The sequence below is a fragment of the Drosophila takahashii genome, chromosome X (assembly GCF_030179915.1).
Source record: "Drosophila takahashii strain IR98-3 E-12201 chromosome X, DtakHiC1v2, whole genome shotgun sequence".
In the NCBI taxonomy this organism is placed as follows: Eukaryota; Metazoa; Arthropoda; class Insecta; order Diptera; family Drosophilidae; genus Drosophila; species Drosophila takahashii.
The window spans coordinates 13,874,528-13,897,041 of record NC_091683.1 but is presented as its reverse complement, the minus strand read 5'-3'; the positions used below and the strand labels follow the sequence as shown (position 1 = coordinate 13,897,041).

General features: G+C 41.7%; 3 protein-coding genes and 1 long non-coding RNA gene across 4 annotated transcripts; 1 reads left to right on the top strand and 3 right to left on the bottom strand.

Moving 5' to 3' along the window:
• Window positions 1–59: 59 nt before the first annotated feature.
• On the bottom strand, window positions 60–1,835 carry Ssu72 (Ssu72 CTD phosphatase). Its single transcript, XM_017138499.3, has 3 exons — window positions 1,609–1,835; window positions 1,288–1,546; window positions 60–1,226 (listed from the first exon to the last, which is right to left on the bottom strand). The coding sequence occupies exons 1-3, from the start codon at window positions 1,833–1,835 to the stop codon at window positions 1,125–1,127; spliced, it is 588 nt and encodes a 195-aa protein (XP_016993988.1). The 3' UTR covers window positions 60–1,124.
• Window positions 1,836–3,629: 1,794 nt separating this feature from the next.
• Window positions 3,630–4,393, bottom strand: LOC138913935 (uncharacterized). Its single transcript, XR_011419821.1, has 3 exons — window positions 4,196–4,393; window positions 3,938–4,028; window positions 3,630–3,880 (listed from the first exon to the last, which is right to left on the bottom strand). It is a non-coding gene; the product is annotated as an uncharacterized lncRNA (long non-coding RNA).
• A 1,850-nt stretch (window positions 4,394–6,243) lies between these two features.
• On the top strand, window positions 6,244–8,332 carry LOC108055213 (probable serine/threonine-protein kinase kinX). The gene has a single exon (XM_017138482.3). The coding sequence runs from the start codon at window positions 6,282–6,284 to the stop codon at window positions 8,199–8,201; it is 1,920 nt and encodes a 639-aa protein (XP_016993971.2). The 5' UTR covers window positions 6,244–6,281; the 3' UTR covers window positions 8,202–8,332.
• A 12,624-nt stretch (window positions 8,333–20,956) lies between these two features.
• Window positions 20,957–22,091, bottom strand: LOC108055214 (uncharacterized). The gene is made up of 2 exons (XM_017138483.3): window positions 21,737–22,091; window positions 20,957–21,600 (listed from the first exon to the last, which is right to left on the bottom strand). Exons 1-2 carry the CDS (start codon window positions 21,990–21,992, stop codon window positions 21,116–21,118), a joined length of 741 nt encoding a protein of 246 aa, XP_016993972.2. The 5' UTR covers window positions 21,993–22,091; the 3' UTR covers window positions 20,957–21,115.
• Between the last annotated feature and the right edge of the window lie 423 nt (window positions 22,092–22,514).

The window sequence follows — 22,514 nt, the reverse complement described above, 5'->3', positions numbered from 1 at the left end:
TTTTTTAATTTCAGAATTCATATCTTTTTTATCCCTTATAACGCCTATTTAGGTAGAACTTGGGGCTAAGGCTGATTTTTTTTATTTTTATAAATTCTAGCTTATTTTATACAAGGGAAAGAAGAGATAATGTTATAGTACTTAGACAAAAATAATATATATTTTAATATAAAAGAAAAATATTAAAATTAGGAGCGAAAAACATAAAGTAAAAATCTATAAAAAATGTTTAAAAACTGCTAATTTTTCTAAAATTTTGAAATAATTATTTAAACCAGGAAAATGCAAGGAAAAGTACTTAGTTTTTTTCAGATATACAAATTTAACCTTTGGTTACACTTAATGGCCGATTTCTCATCACAAAGCTTTCATATCTCGGCAAAACATTGAGAAATGGGCCCTTAGTAAGGGGTAAACCAATTTTCATTCCAATCGCGATTAGTGAACACAATCTAAGTAGTCAACTGCCTTGGTTTTTATTTAGTTTTGCGTGTTAGCGCCCGCTGCGGGCCTTTGGCTATTGTTTGAAACGCACAGCACAGGCCTTTAGTTGGTCTTTAGTGGCCCAAATGGGCGATGCGAATGGCAGGCCGGTAGCCCTCTGTCTGAACAATTCATAAAAATACACGTGTAGGATTAAAAACTACCTAACCCCAGCGGTCAACGATCCACGATCCACGATACCCGATCCTCAGTCCGAACCGCCCCTGGTTGGCTCTCTTCTCATTCACACAGGCATTTTCATTTTCTGTTTACATATACGCATGAATTGGACTCGGAATCGGGGAAGACGAGAGGCCAGTGATAAAAACCCAGAACTACAAGGAATACGGAGGACGCGTACACAGACTACAAACGAAGAGGAAGGATTTCCGGAGCCGCCATTGGTTGTGTGGATTTCTGAATCGGATGTGTGTGCTTGGGTGTTTCTTTTGCCGCTGCGATGGCCCCTCTCTATTTACAAGTTTCTTATATGCTAGGCTCCCAGTCCGTGATCCGTATTCCACTGCGATGATCCCAGGCGAACTGCAGTCGGCGGGGAGTCTGCGGGATTTGGCCGCGGATGCTGGAGCTGCCGAAGCTGCTGGAGCTGCTGGACACGAACGGTTGGCGGACGTCGGTCGTCAGTAGAAGAGCACCGAGTGCAGGATGACCCGGTTGCGGCGCTCCTCGAACTCCTGGATCATCTCGTCGATGTCGTTGTCTAGGTCCGTGGACTTGGCCATCTGGAAAAAAGAGCACAAGCACATGGAAATGATGGAGTGATCGTCTCGAGAATCCACCTACCAAGTTGATCATATCGGTGATGAGAAAGGCGCCCATTAGTGCATCCTCCGCATTGTCCACCACATCCACGTTGAGTACGTGCACTGGCCGATTGTCCACCGAGTCCATGGACTCCATGTGCAGCACGACCAGGTCGTAGACGCGCTCCTCCACGGTGACAATGATGTCGAACTGCTCCTTGGTCTCCTGGAAGCGCTCCGGGCACTTCTTGATGCGCCGATTGCGGTCGAGCATGTGCAGCAGGCCGTTCTGTGTGTAGCTATGAAAAGGGGGGAGATCAGGATTAGCTAGGTGGATAGGATTTAGCCTAGAACCACTCACAATTCCTTGTCCTTGGCCTCCAGGTCGCGGTAGATGTCCTCGTAGCTGGTCCCGAATTCATACACATTCGGCTTGTCGAACGCCATGCCGGGCAGCTTGACGCGCTCGCCGGTGCCGTAGGAGCGCACATTGAAGCCCTTCTTGGCCAGGAAGTTGTGCGCCTCCATCGAGCGGTTCATGTTCGAGGAGCAGACGACGGCCACCGAAAGCTTGCTGGGATCAGTCATGTCTCTGGCAGTGCGTTGCAGTTGCAGTCGCAATCGGATCGAAACGGATCGGATCGGATAGGCAGAGAATATATTATATTCGCCCGATGTGGGGATGGCAAAACTATATCTTTGAATATGCCTATCGATAGTCACGCGAACATATGATATTTTTAATAGAGGTGGGGAAACAACGATGACAATCGATGTTTTAGTTGCATCACCAATTTTACAGGGTTTCTCACGATTATTGCTGGCGCCCTCTAGCCTTCACGTTGGCAGTGGTCAACCGCTTCCATAACCGCTCGATTCAGAGCGGGAAATTTGAAATGTTAACGGAAGTACCCCAACAATTGATTTATTTTTTATAGATATGTTTGCTCGAATTTGGTACAAGCCTACTAAATGTATTTCTCAGTGCTTCATTTGGTGAAATGATGGCTTTCTAATTTAAAATAAATCAATATACTATTACTGAATTGTTTTACTTTTTTTACAAATACAGGATTTTTTTTTTTAGATTTTTAACAAGTCTATGATTTTAGTTCTTTCTTTTGTATATTAACATTTCATGTAAAAATCTTTCAGTCAGTAAGAAAAATAAATCTAAAAATAATAATTATCTTAAATATTCAAATCGTGATCTAAAATAAATGGGGCGTGCCAGCACAACAAATATCTCTTGTAAAAACACGCTGAAAGGCCTAAAATTAAAATAAATAAGACACACGAGCTGAGAATTCTTAATTAGGCGATGGCAAAGCGCTTCTCTTTATTGGGTCACCTATAAAATGAGGAAAAATCAATTTTACTTTTACCCAATGGAGGTGTTCATATTGTTTCTTCTTTTTCGGCCCCGCCATTTTGTCGATCCGCTGCAACTGCAACTGCAGGGAATCTCGAGATACAGAAAACCATATATACAAACACAAGAGATGCACTGGGATTGGCCTGCTGCTGTGATTTGTGGGAAAACCAGTTTCCCTCACTTTCCACTGGCCGCCGCCGGTTGCAACTAATAAAGCGGCAATAATAACCAGAAATCGAATATTTACATATTTGTGTCAGCGCACATTCCTCGATATCATGCATCTCATTAACTGAATTGAAACTCTCACATATAACTTATTGATTTGTGCGCCAAAAAAAACAAAAAAAAACCAAAAATATAATATACTCGAAAATTTAATGCACGAATTAATTATAAATTCCGTGTGTGCTCGCCACGAAAGCGGCAAACAAAAATCCAAAAATTCACGGTAACCGCTGTTCTTCTTCTCCTCCTTTTTTTTATTTTTTTATTTTCCCCGTTTCATTTGGACCCTTTTTGTTTTGAATAAATGCAAATGAAAGTTCTTTATTTATTACTATTACACCGGCGAGATGCTGTCTTTTTTTTCGGCATTTATGCACTTAGAAAGTGCGCCATGCAAATGAGAAGAAATTAGTTAATGGAATTCTAATTGCGTATACGCACTTTCTTGCTGCGTGCGTCAATTTTTTATACGATTGCTCAGATCGCTTGGGTTTATCATAGATATGTGTGTACGTAAGTGTGGGTATATATTGCAGGTGGGCCATCTTGTGGGTTGGGTGCGGGATGTTTAAGCACTGGCGATGGGAAGTGTGTCCCTAACTTGGTAAAAAATATTTGATATTTATAAATCCTATTGAACTAAATATTTATATTACCTAAAAAATAAATACATATGTATAACAAGAATTATACAAAATTAAAAAAAATATTTATAAATATTTTATTTATAAATAAAATTAAAAAAATTTAAAATTCTTAAAAATTTGTAATGTTTTAAATACATTTTTTATTTACCATATTACATTTATATTTAAACAATTTACTTTTATTATATTCCCTTGTTGCTCTACTTTTTGCAGCCACTGCGTGGACGATCACGATTCGTGTAGCATTTGGACAATGGTCACTTCTCTGGGCTCCACTTCACTCCGATACGATCGGGGATAAATATGTATATATATATATATGGTGTACAGTGGAGCAGGGACTGTGATGTCTCGCCTCAAATGGGTCGATGACAGATTGCGGGCTGGTGAGGCTGATTGTGATAAAAGGTAAGGCGAACCAAATTGAAACAAATTCCCACCTAATATCGTTTGGTGAACTCGCCTCCGACTTCTTCTGCCGATTTGATTTGGTTCGGTTTGTTTTCCATTCGTCTGGGTGTGTAATCAGCACTTGATATCAGAATCGGAACGAGAACGAGAACAAGAACAAGGTGTGTTGTTACTTGTTAGAGCTACTGTTGCTGGTGTTGCTCGTTGATGTTGCTGCTGCTGCTGCTGCTGCCGATGTTGCTACTGCTACTGCTAATGTTGCTGCTTGGGTAACGTGCGTGACATACCAATAAAAGCTGCTGCAGAATTACTGTATTACATCGCGATTATTATGCACAAGAGCAGCACTTATTTATCTCCACAGTTAAACACATCTCCTTAGGCTGGCAATTGATTTGTGGTCGTGAAAAGAAAGTTGTTGTGCTAAAGTATTAAATAAATTGGAGGAATGTAAATCAGAATAAATGTTTAATGTCACTTTTCAATATTAATTATATATTATAATATTTTAAATATTGTTGGGAATTTTCATTCATATTTTGTATAATTGTTTCTAAAATATTTAAAAGTTATAAAGGTTATCAATTTCAATTTATTCTTTACAAAGCTTTTTTTTATACATATTTAATGAATAGAAAAAGGTTTTATTTAATTTTATTTTTAGATCAATTGTTTTTGAAGAGAGGGTATTTCTGCGGCTATCCAAAATCCATCAACCCATCTTGGATTCTTCGGCGGACCTGGATCACACCCAACTATTTGGCCCGGGGCTCCTCTTCTTCTTCTTCTCCTCTCGGGGCCCTGGAAATTTACGATGCTTCATTAGCATTCACACAGAGTGGACAATAAATGGCCGCAGCTCAGAAACGATGTCCCCGTTGAGAATGTGATTTTCGTAGCTGTTGCTGTTGTTGTTGCTGCTTTGCCTTTGGCTTAGTCCAACTGACTTAAGTTAGTCGGACTTAAGTAAAACAACGCGGGTCAAACTGTGGCTCGGAATGTTTATTGGCTTTTGTTGGCCATTTTCGCTAAATGTCTCTTTTTCGGGCCTTTCATAAGCAGCAAATTCAATAAATTAATTTCGTTTTTGACTCAGCGTCGTAGAAACTTAAATCCCGCTAAGAAATCTGCTTTTTCTATCGCTCTTTCTTCGCTGGTTTTTTTTCCTGACTTTCCGTCAAAGGTCAATTTCGCTTTCTGTACTCTTTATAGAAATGGGGTATATTCTTTTATCATTCTTTATTTATTTGTTATTGATATAAAAAATGTTAGTTTATTGTTTCAGTGTTTTAAAGAACGAGGAGCTTTAAAGGAGTATTAATAAATATTTGGAATCTCATTACCGTAAAATCATACTGGGAATTTTATTAAATGGAATAAATTACATTTTTGTTTAACTTTATTAATAATATTTTATTAGGGTATTTACCCTTTCAGAACTTTAGCTTTTAGCTGCAAACCTCCATCACTGAACTTTCGCACCACGTGTGAGTTAACCTTTGGTTGCGGAATATCTAGAAATGTCAGTGCCAAACCTCCGACTTCCTTTGTTCGTTCTTGGTTATATTTTTTAACAGTCGGATAAATCATCTGTTGGGTCGAAATAAATCTTAAAGCGCTCAGCTCAATTGTGGACAGGAATGTCTGGGGTTTAAATTTAGTCAATAGAGCGACTAAATCTATTTTTAAAAACTGCGAAGTTTATGCGGAATGTTCAACTTTCCACTCCCAAAGAAAAAGGGTTTGGATTTATGCACAGAAAAAAAACAGGACAGCATTTATAGTTTTATTTAACTTAATTAATTATTAATATTTTAATTAATCCTATTGATTTATTAAAAAATCTAAAAAAATATCACTTTCCATCTGCATTTAACATTATTCAATTTTGATTTTATCCATAGCTCTATTAATTTTTGCTCTGTGCAAATCGATCCCAACCTAGATGACCCACAAAGGGCCCTTTTTGGCCGAAACTTTCATCCGCATCGACGCGGGGTTATTAATGACCGGTCGATCCATTGACCCCGAACAGAAAGTCAAAAGCCAAACGGGTTCTTCTCGGAAGAAAGCCCCCGAAAGCGAAGAGACGCTGGGATGCTGTGCTGCCAAGCTGATGAATAATTCAGAGCCCTCTGGGTTCGTAGGAAACTGTAACCATAACTGGCTGATCTGACCATATAGACTGGGTAGCTGGGTAGCTAAGCTAGCACATCTGCTAGCACGTTTTTGGCAATTAACTGTGGGTCAATAGGTCTGCCTTGGCGATTCGGCGATTGCGAGCTAATATAAGCCGGTTGCCGATCGTCGGCTAGCTCAGTTATAGACAAGATGAGGAGCCGCTGCTGTGTGTGGGCCTTTCTGGCTCTTTGGATGTGCCTGCTGGCCGCCGGGGCCTCCGGTGAGACCATGATCGAGGTGGACGAGAACGGCGACGAGTACGAGCTGAAGCGATTCTACATCCAGGGTCGCCAGCTGAGCGGCGACGGCAGTCAGTCGCAGTGTGTGGTCACCAGGCGCAAGCGATCGGGTCGTGCCCTCCAATCCGGATCGGTAGCGGGTTCGGGATCAGGATCCGTATCGGTTAGCTCCCAGCCGCTGAAGGTGGAGGCTCTGCCAGCCAAGGAGCATCGCGAGGGCGGAGCTGTGCTGCAGGAGGTGGAGAATAGCAATAGGCGTTATGTGGCCCTGACGGGTGTCCACCTGGAGTCGCCGCTCCATGAGGAGCAGGAGGATGTGGAGGAGAACGACGATGATGATCAGGAGGATGATGATGAGGTGGAGGAATCCCAATCTTCATCCAAATCGCAGTCGAACTTTGTGCCCGCCGCTTTGGCGTTGCCACTTCAGCAGCCGCAGCAGCAGCAGCAGCCGACCAGTGCTGCCCATCTGAACCAGGGCGTCAGTGTGGTGGCCAATGCTGCCAGTCATGCCAATGTGGCCGAGGATGCCGGCATTGTGGTCGTTCAGTCGCACCAGCCGCCCAAGGTCAATCCGGACACCCATGCCGTCTTCGAGCTGAAGCCGGTGCAATCGGATGTGGATCCGTCGTCGGCCGTTAGCTTCTATCCCTTCGTCCAGCCCTGGGAGGTGGTGGATCAGTATGGTGGCGATGACTACGATGAGGATGACTACGACGAGGAGGAGGACTACGATGACTTCCACTACGGCGGCTACGATGGCTTCTTCCGGGATCAGCCTGCATTCCAGGGACTGGGCGCCTACGAGGAGCACATCATCAGCGAGGATCAGCCCGTCTCGACGATAGCCAGCTGGGTGACTGGCGAGGATGACAGCGATATTGCTCCTGTGGTCAACAAGCGGCCCAATCGGAAGAACAAGAACAAGAAGAATCAGAAGAATAAGAACAAGAATCAGAAGAACAGGCGACAGCAGCAGAAGAAACGCAAGCAGGAGGCTCAAGAAGAAGAGGAGCTGACTACAAAGAGGAAGCAGAAGAAGCCGCAGCAGCAGGATAAAGATAAGGATCAGAAGAAGAAGAAGCAGGATAAGGATCAGAAGAAGAAGAAGCCGGAGCAGAGTCTGGAGAATCAGGAGGTGGATGCTACCCCCATCGAGGTGATCAAGAAGCCAGTGGCCATGGATTCGGAATCTGCAGTTGTTTCTGCCTCCTCTTCTTCGTCCACCAGCAGCAATTCTTCGGGCAGCAATTCTACAGACGGGCAGAAGAAGAAGAAGAAGAAGAAGAAGCCTGCCAGCAGCAGCAGCAGCAGTCTCAGCCAGCGTAGAACCAAGAAGAAGAAGAAGCAATCTAGCAGCAGCAGCAGCAGCATCAGCATTTCAAGCAGCAACAGCAACAAGCGTCGCCGCCCCAGCAGCAACATGGGTTCTTCCAGCAGCTCCTCCATCGGAGGCTACCGTCGCCGTCGTCCGCAACAGCAGCAGCAGTTGCAGCAGCAGCAGCGTCGCCGGAAGACGCAACAGCAGAAGCGTCGCCGCCAGCAGCAACAGCAGAAGCGAAGACGCCAGCAGCAGCAGCAGCGCCGTAGATTGCGCAACAAGAATCGTCAATTCTACGGCGACGAGCCGATCATCAACTGCATTTACATCAACAAGGATGCCCCGACCACGACCACGCCACGCCCCTTCTGGAACATCCTGGGCAGACAGTCGGAAGCGGAGGCGAATGCCAAGTCGGTGAGCCCCTCGGACTCTTCTTCCGAAGAATCGCCCGTGGATCCGGTGGCCCAGCAGGCGGTTCTTCAGGCGGTGCGTCGCAACTTCAACGAGTTCGGCGGCAGGAAGCGCACCAATCTGCGATTCGTGTCCTAGATGACCACCCATAAGCTATAAGTCCTCATTTTTTTTTTTTTGCCTATTTATTTATTTATTGTAACGAACCCACTATCAACATACTTTTTTTTTTGATCGAACCCGATGAAAGTTTTACTTGGAAAGACCCCCGTGTGGACAACTTATTTGGGAGGCGTTGCATTCGGTTTTATTGATTTCTGGCCAAAAGGGGGTGCAGTATTGCAGGACAGGTCAGAAGAGAAAAGAACAGGTGTGTAACCTGAATCTGTCGCCCCCTGAATATGGTATTCTACACTGCGGAAATCTATAGGCATTCACTTGGTTTTACTATAAAGTACAGTTTCTTTTGCCTTGCATATTACACCCTTTTCTCCCAGTGCAAAAGCCTCCTCCGCTGGGCCGTTTTGTCCTAGACGACGTGGAAATCACCCCCGAGAGGAGAACTCCGGATATATGCCTCACTGCACAGGCCAAACAGTTCCGGGGGAAAGGAGAGGAGGAGAAAAGGAGGACAGAAGAAAAGGGTTGCGAACCAGGCCCTGTTTTATGTCTTCCGCCGCTAGATGGCGCTCTCCTAGCGGAATTCAAATCGCGCCACCTATCCCCTTCCATGAAAGACACCGGAATAAATAAAACTATATTTGTGACTAAAACTAAACTTTGTAGGACTAAAAAGTTACAATTAAAAAAAAAATTAAAAATAAATAAAATTTCAAAAAATTACACAGAGAAATTTATCAAAAGTTTTAGGTGCAAAATAAGGGGTGAAACATTTTAAAAAGTAAAACGTTTCATACAAATTTATTTTACTTTGCATTTTTAAAACGTTTTAATTTTTATTTTTAAAACGTTTTTATATGAAAACGGCACCTAAAACGTTGTATAATTTTCTCTGTGTAAGATACTAATAAGAATTGTATAAGCATTTTTAAGAATGTTAACCCTTATTAAAAAGATTTTGGATTGATTTAATTAGCTAGTTACTTTATGTAACTTTCTCGTAAATTTCTGATGTTGAAATCTACAATTTATAAAGTTTTTTCCAGTGTCCAAATGTGCACACTCACAGTGAGTCACGGCGATATTTTGGATCGATATTTCCGTGTCCAGCAGCAGCAGCCAGGCAGCTGTATTCGTCCCTCTACATATAAAGCGATACATACATATATATTCGTGTATCCACAAGATACATGACCCATACTCGCACAGAAGATTACCCGCGATGGTTTGGCTTCCGCCCACTGGGAAAGCGGGAAAATGGGAAGTGGAAATGGGAAGTTGGAAAGTTTCTGTGTTGTTCGTTTTGCGTTTTTGTTTGTCGGACAAATAAAAAGCGTGCGCACACAGGACGAGGCAAAAATCCAGGGGGGTTCCTTCTGTTCTCTCTGACGTGGCAGCAGGATAGTGGGATAGTGGAAAAGTGGGTGTGGCCGAGGGGGTGGACTCGGGTGTCACCACCTCCGCACAAGAGCTCAAGCACAGTGGCGATTCACTCCGAACTCCGGACGAATCAACAATGTCCGCTTTTGGCAAGTCATCGCGCGGCAGTTTGGGGATCTGGGGATTGGGATTCATACTCCCAACGATGGTCATAAAACATCAGCAGAGAAGGGGTCTCTAATCTCCTGTATATATACCATATACCATATACTTCATAGGCAGACATGCAAAGTCATAGGCCCACATCATGTGCGTAAATGCGATTCTCTGGGGAGACGCTTAGTTTTTAGTACAATTTAAATGAATGCTTTAAGAAATTAACTAAGCTTAGTTGACAGTTTTGTCGAAACTTAAAATAATATTTGTAATATTAAATTTTAATCCATAAATCTACCAATCCTTATTCCATTTTATTCTTATTTTAATGTTTTTCCAAATGAATTTGCTTTTCTCACGACTCTTTAGTTTCCTTAAAAACCCACTTTTTGGGGTTGGTTTCATTGATATCGTGCGACATTTGCAACATTATTTCTAGTTTGTAGTATTTTCTTTTGCAAATATTATATACAAATTTACTGGTATTTTTTATCCAAATCTGATGATCTTTAAAATACGAGAGCAGCAGATGTACATATGGATCCACTGATTTATGGACACTTTTATGGCTCTGTCTTTTCTAGTCTATATCTTTCTTACTTTCCACTCCCCTTTTGAACTCATCAAATGAAAAACAGCACAGAGAAAAATTAAAGGAAAAAAGGAATAAATAAATAAGGCGATAATATGATAATGTTATATGTATTATATTATATATATTATATTTTTTAATACGTTTGAGCACCTTTGATTTGTCTTAATTAAAATATTAGGTAGATATTGTATCATATCAAGTCCCATTTCTTTTAGTGCATCCCCTAATCCCCACTCTTTTTTTACCCAAAACTCCCGAAAAAGGTGTGAGAAGCGGCGGGTCAACAACAGATTGCCGGGACAGATGTTTCGGCCGATCCTCTTCTTGTCCGTCCCAAGGAATCGGGGTTCTCGGGACCTAGTTACGCAATGATTTGTCCGATTGTGGGCGTGTGCTCGAGACCTCCATAAACCATTAACCCACGAGGGTTCGGGGAGAGGAGAAAGGTGCGCCTATTTAGTCATAATTGGTCGCCTAATTGGGCCGTTGGCACGAGGCGATGATGAAGTGGATCCAAAGCAACACAGACAGTCAGTCCTTTTCAGCTGTCCCTTCTCGAGGGCTGAGGATGCTGCGGCCAAGTTAATTATAAAGCCCGAACTCAGCTGTCCGTGCACAGCGAAAATCTCTAAGAAAATGTATCATTAAATTGAAAGCTTTAATAAATATATTTTATTTTTATAAAAAACTATTTATTATTTATTTAATCGTATTTAAACTCATTATTTGCCATTTCTTGGAAATGGGTTATTAAAAAAAAAAGAGGGCATGTGTGCTCGAGTGTTTTTTCCCCCAGTGTTGTCCTAAATTGGAGCCAAAGTTGGGCTCTTTTCGAGGGCAGGCACGAGCCAAGAAACCGCAGAAATGCAGCTTGCATTGGTCAGAAGACAAAGGAGTGGATTGAATTGGTATACCGAGAACAGGTACCGCCGCATCATCAACAGAAACCGAAATGGGAACGGGAAAAGATCCTGCAGGAGGACAATGACGCTGCCGATGATGTGTTGCAGTTGCAGATAGAATGGCCAAAGGGGGAGATCCCAGATCCTCGATCCCCGATCCTCGATCCTTGCACATTGAGCGGCACGTGCCCCTCGCTTTTCGTTTATTTACGAGTTCCGATCATGTGAGAGGCAGGGATGCAGCGCGTGGATGTGGATGCACCTGTTCGGCTGCCCATTAAACCCAGGGGCTGGGGTTGCCTTTTCAAAGGAACAGGTTCAACGATCTGCGGAGCTACCTGTTGGCCGCTCCGTGTTGCAGCATCAGGATGTCGCGGCAGTTGCCAAGGTTGCCGCTTAAAAGTAGCCAGTTGCCAGGGCAGTTGCAACTGCAGCATCTCGTTTTGTTTGTGGTCGATGGAGGGGATCTGCGAGGATCTCAAGCCTTTCGATTGAAGTCATCAGAAAATTGTACTTTAAATGATAGGATAGAAAATGAACAGGGATCCTAAGTCAAAGAACTTTAAATTACAAAGAAAATTCTACCACAAATGGAATGAAATAAACTGGGATCCTAAGTTGAAGAACTTAAATTACAAAGCTAGTCAATATAATATAATAATACAATATAATATTACAAGAATTCAACTCTCGTGATAAAAAACCCTATCGAGAATCCTTATAGCCCATGTAACTCCACTCAGATCCTGGTGTCTGACCCCATCCTAGATTCCAACTGACGCTCCGAAGGGCAGGAAAATTAAAGGCCTAAAATAAAGGATGAGGGGCCGGCGGAAGACATGTGCATGACTGCTTAATCTAATTTAACTGCAATGCCGGGGACGTTTTAATAGGAAAAGAAAAAAAAAAATAATAAAAGCAGCCAGAAGTCAACCCCGTCTATATGGTAGTATTTCTTATAGCAACCATGGTATACCATTGTAATATGAAAGAAGAACAGGGGCCCCGAAGAAAATAAGGAAAAACCTGCGGGAATGCCAAGAGCCAGGACAGCACAAAGGCAATTAAAGAGAAGATGATGATGATCGTGATGATGTTGGTGTTCTCGATGTGGATGGAACCATCGGTGAAGGTAGAGCACACTCAACCGCAGCGCCGGAAGTGCACACAAAGAGATGGAGATAGCTAGATACGGGAAGATACTCAGATACTGCAGCTACCCAGATACCCAGATACTCCAGATGAGCAGGAAAATATATATATTGTATATATAAGAAATGAAGAAAAAAGAACAGGGAAGGGCGCCCGAGAAGATCAAGTCCAAAGTCGGGGGCATCTCACCGCTGCAGTTGCAGTTGCATTTCGCGCTTGAGAGGGCACGTGCCCCTGCTCACTCGAAGGGCGAACCCACATGACATTTTTTACCTCCTAAACCTGAACCCATTCCCCTTTTATGCCCATTCCCATTCCCATTCCCCCTCGCGGTTCTTTATACTTATATACAGATGGTGGCCAGCTCTTTTGGGCCACAGGGTCCATCTGCTGCCCACAGAAGTTCTTGATATCTTCGAGGATGGCTTGATAAGGTTCTCCTCATATGGAACCAGACCTTCTCTACGATTTTTAATATATTTTTAGCATTTTCTAGAATATCTTAAATGATCTGGTAAAATCAAATTATTAAATGTTATTAATGTTTAAAAGATAGGTATATAATTTCCTTATAGAGATTAAAATACATTTATTTGAAATGAGGTTAATTAAAGAACCTTATAATATTTCTGGGATATTTTTGTGGGAATCTCAAGAACTCCTGGAGTTATTGCCACCATTAAAATGGATAGTTTTTAGTGCGAAGCCATGTCCTCCCGGCTTAATCAGCTTAGGAAGCCTCGAATTAAAGGAAGAAGTTCCACAACTGCCCCTTGGAACCTTGACAACCCACATGTAATACGGCCGAGTTCTCAAGTTGACGTTGCACTATCAAGATGGTGACGAATGCGGCGGAATGATGTGTTATGGCAGCTGGTCATTTTTTTTGGTCAGGGTTCCGTAATTTCCTTGGCTTCCTCCTCGTCCTTCTCCTTGGCCCTGTGTTCTTGCCTTTTCCTCCACTTCCTCCGCCCCTTTCACAGGTTTGTGGGCAACGCTCGAGCGCCCCAGTTGATTTGGCATTCGTCCTCCTAATCTCGCCCGTGCCACCGTGCAACGAAGTATACCGTCAGCTGGAGGAGGTCCGAGGTTCGAGGCCCGAGTTCAGAGTTCCGAGATCCTCGACGTGACACTGGAGAAAATTCGAACAAAATGTATATTTAATTTATATTTATTTTGTTGAAAAATTTACAAAGATAGACATCAAGAAGAATTTAGATTTTTCGATAAAAAAACTATGTATTCCTATATAGCACTTTTTTTAAGGTTTGTAAGTAATTGGTAAATTTTCATCTTGCAGATTCTATCATTTAATATCTAACTTTTTTTTGTTACACTGTCAAAGTAACAAGATTTTCTCCCAGTATCGCAGCCGTTACACGAAGAGCGACAATCGACACACGACAATTCCCCGTTCCTCCTTTTCCTAAATATCCACGCCTTATCGAGGGACCTCCTTCCATTTCCATTCCCATTTCCATTCCCATTCCCATTCCCATTTCCACCTGGGGCGCACAACTGTCTTGGTCTTGGGCGGCTGTCTTCGGTCCGCTGAGCAAATGGCGGGAAAGCAATCCCAACCAAGTCCAGCCCATATGGCAAAAGATATAGGCCTTCTTATCAGGAAGCAGGGAAACAGAGCTCCCATTTGGGAACTGCTTGGGATCTCTGGGGTTTGCTTTTATTTTCTTTAGTTTTTTTGGAGACCCATGCGGGTCCCATGAAAAGCTCCGGTGATAAGCGTTTGGCTGGGCGTGGGAAAATGCCGGGAAATGCCTGCTTATCTGGAGCGTAAATGTCGTCGTTTGAATTCACATGCAAATGTGGGTGGATTATCACCTGAAATTTGTGCTCTCTTTCTTCCAAGGAGATGTTCAAAGAAGCATTACCCATTTCACGGATCTTTATTTTGTTTAGGTAATAAACGTACAGTTTGGGGCCATAACCGAGTAACTAACCCCTAAATTTGTGACTTACTTATAATCCTAATTGGATTGTAATAAAACAATAAATTTCCATTGCTTGGGTCAAACTGTTTTTTTTTGGAAATTCGGGATTTTCGTTTTTGACAAAAATAGGAATTTTTCTTTTTGTTTTTTGCTGTAACTTGGCCAAAAATGGTACTACACCAAAAATACATACTGTTTTGAACAGATAACAAAATAATAAAAAAATCCATGACACTTTCCGGATGATCTTGAAAAAATAAAATTTTTGCCAATTTTCAATTTTTTTATAAGGGGGTACATCATGATTTTTTACGAAAAATTGACAAAAAATAAAATATCCAGGTTTAAATGCCAATCGATTGGAAATTTAATAACGAGTTCAGAAAGGTATGACAATCTATATTTGGATCAATGCTTCCATTGTTACGGGCAAAAAACCAACTATTTTTTGTGAAAAATTAAGATTTGGGTTTTTTGTAAAAATAAATGAATTTTTCTTTTCGTTTTTTGCTGTAACTTGGTCAAAAATGGTCTTACAGAAAAAATAGATACTGTTTTGAACAGATAACAAGATAATAAAAAAATCTATGACACTTTCCGGGTGATCTGGCAAAAATAAAATTTTTGCCAATTTTCAATTTTTTTATAAGGGGGTACATCATAATTTTTTGCGAAAAATGGCCAAAAAATAAAAAGTCCAGGTTTAAATGCCAATCGATTGGAAATTTAATAACGAGTTCAGAAAGGTATGACAATCCATATTTGGATCAATATTTTCATTGTTACGGTCAAAAAACGAATTATTTTTTGTAAAAAATTAGGATCTGCGTTTTTGGTAAAAAAAAAATGAATTTTTCTTTTCGTTTTTTGCTGTAACTTGGTCAAAAATGGTCTTACAGAAAAAATAGATACTGTTTTGAACAGATAACAAGATAATAAATAAATCCATGAATTCATGATTCTAATTTCAACTTTTATCTTGTTTTAGTTTCAATACACAAGCTTATATATATTCAATATACTTTATATATTTTTTCATGCATTGGAAAAGCTTTAAAATGTGCTGCTTGCTTTAAAGTTTAATAGGTGCTCAAACTGGCAGACTCTTCGTGTCTGCTGTATAAATGGAAAACAAACATACACATACTTTGTATGGAAAATTATTATATTTATGGAGCTGGCCGAAAGCCCGTCTACCGTAAAGAAAAGCAAAAAAAAAGGGAAACGAAACTAAAGCATGAAGAGAAGGAAAAGTGTTTCCTAGGCGGAAGGAAATACGGATATGTGGTACAAGTCAAGAGCACCTCACTTTTCGCTCACCATTCTCTGATTTTTTCAGTTTTTGTACAGTTAAAAAGAAGATCAGAGATCACTGTAATGATAACTAAAACTAACTCAAGGAACCGAGGACTGCAAGACAATAATGTAAATAAAATACCATCCTAGAAAAATATTATAGCATTATAGAGATACGATATGATTTGACGCTTTAAGTTGGTTATTAAGATAGCAAATTTTCTTTCTGTGTGAATCTCTTGCAGGATTCAATGCACTTTTATCCTGCTCCCTTCACCAAATGTCAGATGTCTGGTTTGGAGTCTAGAGTCTGGAATCGAAATGAAAACGCAGCGTTGAGTGAGCGTGCCAAATGCAATTATTCGACGTCTGCCATCCAAAAATGCCAGAACCTCTGGGATTACGACCCCAAAAAAAGCATCTGCCTTCCCGCTGGGCGTGGGTGGTGGTGTTGGGTTTTTGTTTTGTTTGAGGACCACACCCTGTAACCTTTAACCTCACCTTGCTGTGGCTGCCCATCCTCTGGATGGATGTGCGTTAAAAGTCACGATTAAGCGCCGCATCAACCCGCCGAGCGAAGCGCACATTTCCCTTCCCATTTCCACATCCCCATGATGAGCTGTTGACTCTTCTTTTTTTGTGTTTTTAGTCTCGGTTTTTTGGGTTTGGGTTTACCTCTCTTCATCCCGGGGGTGGATGTTGGCCTGGGCTTGGCTTTCGGGGCATAAACTGCATGAAATTAAGTAATTAACTGGCTGAACTTCACTCCACAGGTCACCGCAGGCGGCTCAAAAGGTCACATCAATATGCCATCGGTCATGATGGATGTGCGCTGATTTATCAAGTACAATAATTGATATTTATGTACAAATGGATTACCCTAACATATCAAAAAATATTATAATAATAATAAAGATAATAAAGAGTCTTTTTGATATTTTTTAACATTAAAATAAGGCAAAATGTGGTGTTCATTAAATTAGATATTTTATTTAAAGCCATACAATACCCTTCTTAAATATTAAATTATGATTTCGTTTAAGATTTTCAATATAAATTATAATATTATACAGACAAGCGATATATATATTTGCAACAAGAAAGCTTCCTAACATCTCTGTCATTTTGGTTCCCGCCCAAAAAGTTGCTCCCAAATCGGGGCATATAATTAGTGACTTGATCTGGGATCACAGCTGTTAGGTACCGAATGATTGCCGCGAAATATGTGTGTCATTTCTTATATGCCTGGCTATCCCATACTCACATATCTCACTTGAACCCGGGACACAAACGAGTTTGCCCCCGAAAATAGCTTTGTTGGCCCCTTCGCTTAGGGGTTCCTTGGGTTCTCTAGTCGCAGTTCTTGTCGGACATGACATAGGAAAACAATAGGCGACGTTTCGCCGGACAATGGACCACATCTATATAGAGATATAGAACAAAGGGGCCAGTGACCAACGGTCGAGCAGGAAAGTTCCCATCGTCCGAGGTTCCGAAGTTCCTAAAAACTATATACAAATAAATAAATGGACGAAGGCGCAAGATCGCGAGAAAAATGCAAATGAGGTTGGGACATTAAGTAGACGCTGGACTACTGACCATTGTCCAGTTTCGAGATCGGGACCCTAAAGGGGTTGCTGGTCCTTGGTCTTTGGTCTCATTTCGGAGGTCGTCTTAAGGTGGGATAGTAGTGAGCTGCAGTTTTCCCTTGCATCCCTCCCAAATTCCATTTCCATTTCCATTTCCAGTTGTGCTCCCATTGTAATGAGTTTGCGCTCGTTACTCACCCCGGTCACGTCACCCTTCCCCTGATCCTGACCTCAAGTCCTAACCCTTCCCCTCCTAACCCCCTAACCCCCCTAACCCTGCGAATACTGCAGTTGGTCAGCAGTCATCAGCGGCAGTCGCCTTAATTTACGGGCCCTCGGGCGACCTCATTTGAATATTAGTTAGGCTGGTCCTTCTTGGTCAATGATCTTGATTTGGGCCGGACCTCTGTGAAATTGCCACCGCCGAAGATATTCTCACATCCTTATGCATTACACGCTTGACCAGCCGAGGATCCCCCCTCTGAACTCATATTTCATTTGGCTGACCAGTCCTGGTCATCCCGTTTTCGTCTTCGGAGCGGTCAACATGCGTATTACAATTTGATCCGGAATCCCTTGATTAGGAATTTGTTTTATGACGCAGTCACTTCTTTTCCTTTCGACCCTTGCCCCTGCTCCTCGGCCGTTAAAATGATAATTTATGGATCCGCGGCCAAGGTCCTTTCGGGCATCCTTTCTGGGTTAATGAGAGTTTGATCTCGCGGCGATTTATCTCTGGTATTTCGTCTTTCGGAGGGCAGGCGAAATATATAATATCTTATTGATGGGATTAGCTGGCCAATGGGGGTTATCGCACTGCGAGATTTCCCAGGCTATCTTTGGAAATGGGTTATGTATTTTGCTCAACCTTTGGAATAGTTATGGGAAAAAACTCTTATTTTTATCAAAAACTCAGATCATTATTTTTCACCTAAATAATTGTCCAAACATTGAAAGTCAAACCTCGTTTAACTGATTATAAAATATTCTATTAATGGGCTTTTACATTTTATTTATTTTTTTATATTTTGTTTAGCACCTTAAAATTTGTTTTAAACTTAAAAATATCTCAAATTAAAGAAAATTTAAACTCAAGCTTCAGGCCCTTCAAACTCGAGATCCGATGGATAAAGTCAAGGACTTCGCGATTACAGTAAAAGAATAAAGTAGTTTGGCTAGAATGTGTATTTTATTATTTTTCAACCTCCGGCATAAATATCTTTATATCCATTGCAATAAACAAGCTTCAAGTTTTCTTGTTCCCTATCAAGACGCTCCATATTTGCTATCTTTGGATCGGTTCCCTGTTTTTTAGACCCACAGATACTGGCCCCTCGATACTCGCGGGCATTTAGTAGCCTTAATTGCAAGTTGTTTCTGTTACTGTTTCGGTTTCGCAGTTGCAAGTCCAGTCGAGCTTGGGATATCCTAAGGATGAGGTATAGAAAGGACGAAGGGGAAGGACGTAAAACCCGAAGCCGATCGAAATGAGGTCAGTGACTGGCGTTGCAGGCGCTCGAGAAACGAGATCGGGATAGGAAAAATTGTGGAGGAAAAGGACAAGCTGGCAGGACCCTTGGGCATTGTGCCAAGGCGTAACGGTTTTCGCTGCTTTTTTTTCCTTTTGGTGGCCGCCTTTGTTTTTTTTTTTTTAGCTGAAAGTCCAGGACGTGTCCGTTGAATGGCCGGGCAAATTAAAGCAGGGCAAGTTTCGGTCAAGGATTAGCAGGACCTCGTCGAAGGATGACCAACGGTCGTTATTAAAATAAAGGAAAAAAAATAAATGGAATACTATACTTATGTTTTTGGGTGAACTATTAAAAAACTCTAGCATTAAATAATATTATAATAAATATTAAAATAAATCGTCGAAACAATTAACCAGAAATTTAATAAAAATTCCCTTTAAAAATTATTTTGCTTGCCTCGAAGTAGGGAACTGCTTTGATTGGCTCAAATCCAATTGCGACCCCTGTACAGCTTCCATAATGGAGTGCAAAATCTGACATTTTCTAACCCAAAAATGGCCCTTGACTCTGGTCTAACCCCCACAACCCCTGACGAAAGCCAAGCCAACCCTTAGCATCCCTAAGATCCCGAGAGTTGAAAGTTCAAAGAACATTCTCGGACATTTTTAATGAAATTGACATGGACCCTTTTGGGTCGAAAGAGAGATCACATCACATCGGTAGCGGAAAATTCAATTAGTTTTTGGGCTGGAAAGTTCAAGATTTTCGTGTGCCCCTCGGACGGACATTGGTCAGCAGATCAAAAGGGGAAAGGGTAAACCAATCTAGCGTGACGGAGAGGAAAGGAACGGAACAGGATGTTGTTCAAGAATAAGGAAAGGGGTTTGGGTTAAGTCGCCAAACGGGTTTCTGCTCATCAAGCGTTGTTGATTTATGGGTTCACCACCCCTTTTCCCTTCCTATTTTCTTTATTCGTCATTTAGCCAAAGGGTGACAGATCAGAAGATCCAGATTCTGATTCAGATTCAGATCCAGATCCAGATCCCCGGGGCGCAAGTAGGGCAGCATCCCAAAACGGGATGATTACGACGATGATGATGATGATGATGCTGATCTTTCCCCTGGCCACTCGTCTGCGTGTTAAAATCCCTAACCCTAAATCCTCTGTCCTCTGAGAAGATATATCAGCTGCCTGACCAATTAGTCAAATGTCCTTTGGTTTTTTTCGCGCACTTTCACGGGGTTCTCTCTATAGATTTCCTTGGGAAAGTACTTACTTCATCTGCTGGCAAAAGTCCAAGATACACATATATGTATATTTCAACACACCAGCAGCAGTAGCATTTCATTTCAGGTGAAACAAGTTTCGGTTTTCCACAATTTCAGCATCATTTGGCGGCTCGTTCTCAGCACCTTTTGACCCCCAAAGACGAGTGTCGTTTTAACTGCGCCCAAAAACCAACAGCCAAAAACGAACAACCAACTGACAAAATCGGAGTAAGAAACACCAGCAGCAGCGAACAACTCGTAATATGTTTTTATTGCCATAAAAGATATGGTGCCTGCGACTTAGATGAAAGCTGGCCGAACTGGCTAAGTGGTCAGCAGTTTCCGTTAGCCCTCCGTGTGGCCAGTCCATCTTTCGCCGCTTATTTCATTTACTTCACATTTCTTATTTCTCATTCCAAGACCAAGGTGGCCTGGGCCCAGGTGTCCCCCTCCCACCCCCCACTACCCGAAGAAGCGACTAACTCCACACACTTAATTGCTCATATCTGTCACAACGCCGAGTTCGAGATCTCCTCTTCATGTCATGTTTATTTGCTTGGGAAGCTACAAGATTTTTTCGGGGGCTCTCAAGTTAAGTCTTCTAGAGGAAAGAGTAGTCCACATGCTATATAGTTGGTTAGAGACCTTACAGACCTCTATAAACTGTCCATTTCTAGCTAAACAAAGTCTGTTAAAAATTATGATCTTAATGATATCAATACAAATCCTACTATACCATATTAATTATATCCTATACTTCCATCTATACCATCCCAAGTTAAACACAATATTTATGGAATATCTATTAAAAATTTCAAGTTAAACACAATATTTTTAGAATATATCTTGAATATATAGACCTCGATACAAATCCTTTAATACTGTCTTACCTATATGCTATACTCCTATCTATATTTTCCCAATTTAATCACAATATTTATAGCATATCTATTAAAAATATCGACGTTAAGAACTTCAATATAAATCCTACTAATACCATCCATACTATCCTAAGCTAAACACAATATGATACTTTTATTGTTTTTTTTTACATAACATATATTATTAGAGAAACTATTCAATAGTTGAACTCAGTTTCATATCGCATGATACTTAAAAACCAAGAGATAAACGAATAATTTGGGGAAAACACAATGGTTATTTGAAATGCGATTCTAGGAATACTCCTTGTTCGGCTTGAACTTCCTGGCCGCCTTGATGTGGATGCCCAGGAAGGTGTTGCAGCGGCTGCAGAAGAGATACTCCCCGTCATCCGGGGGAGCCAGGCAGGGGAAGAGGCACTTGGCCCAGGAGCACCAGCCGGAGTACAATTCGGCGGCGGATTTGATCACAGGACGTCTCTTGTGGCCACAGGCCGGGCAGAAGATACTGCCACCGTCTGCGTGGCACCACTTGTTCACGGACACCTTGAAGGACATCTTCCGGAAGAGCTTCGCCTCGTCCTCGGAACAGGAACACGATGGATTCCGGGATTTGGGAGAGGACTGAGCCTTGATCTTCGGATAAATCTGATTCTTTTGGAGCGTTTTTGGACACGTCTGTTTCTTGGTCTTCTGACATACATGATCCTGGGAAACTGGACATGCAGTGGGAACTTTTCTAGTCGCCTTCTCTCCAGAAAACCTCCTCTTGAGCTTAACTGTTTAATAAAGAATTAGAGAATATTTAAAGGAAATATTAGTTAGTGTAATTTAAGATAGTTTAAAGGTAACAAATATATTATTATTTCTTGTATTTTATTTATGATATGCTATGCTAAAGTGAACTCGACTTACTGCACTCCGAATCGGAATCGGTGAGAGACGACAACTTGCTGCCTCCGTTTACCACGACTGCCGACTCCAAGGATCCCAGTTTGTGGATGTTCTTGACCCTGGCACTGGCCACTGCGAACAAATCGGGGTGATCCAGTTCGATGTGACGGAGTAGACCGCCGGTATCGTAGCGGGAGCATCGCACCACCTTCATGCACTGCAAACAACGCATGCTCTGCTCATCGTTGTTGATCTTCGGTGTGTTCTGCTGGGACATCTGAATGCTTTTTTTTTTTAAGAATATTTACTAATGTAAGTTGACTAGTATTTTACGCAGTAAAAGTGTTTGTCGGGGGAGAGTGGGGAGAGTATGGGTTCTACGAAAGGGGTGACTTGAACTTTAGATTCGCAGCCTGCTAAGTTACTTAAATATTTTTAAATTATTTTTTCAATGCAATTTTTGACAAAGTTATTCACATTCAAATTTGCAATTAGAACGAAATCAAAACGTCTCGAAAATGGCCAAAAGTTAAGAAATCCATCAGCAACAACCGCATCCAGTAGTGCATCATGCAATCTTCCTCTTCAATTTCCATTTACCATTTGCCGCATTCATAAAACAAACAAAAAAAGACAGAAAAAAAAGAAACCTCGGCGAAATCATAATAAATATCTCGCGTAAATGCAACAAATTTGTGGCGCATGCGCAACCAGCAACCGGCTGCTGTTGCCGTGTAATTAACAAAAACAACAGAGGAGCCCACTGCACCACCACCCACTGCACCACCTGCACCACCGC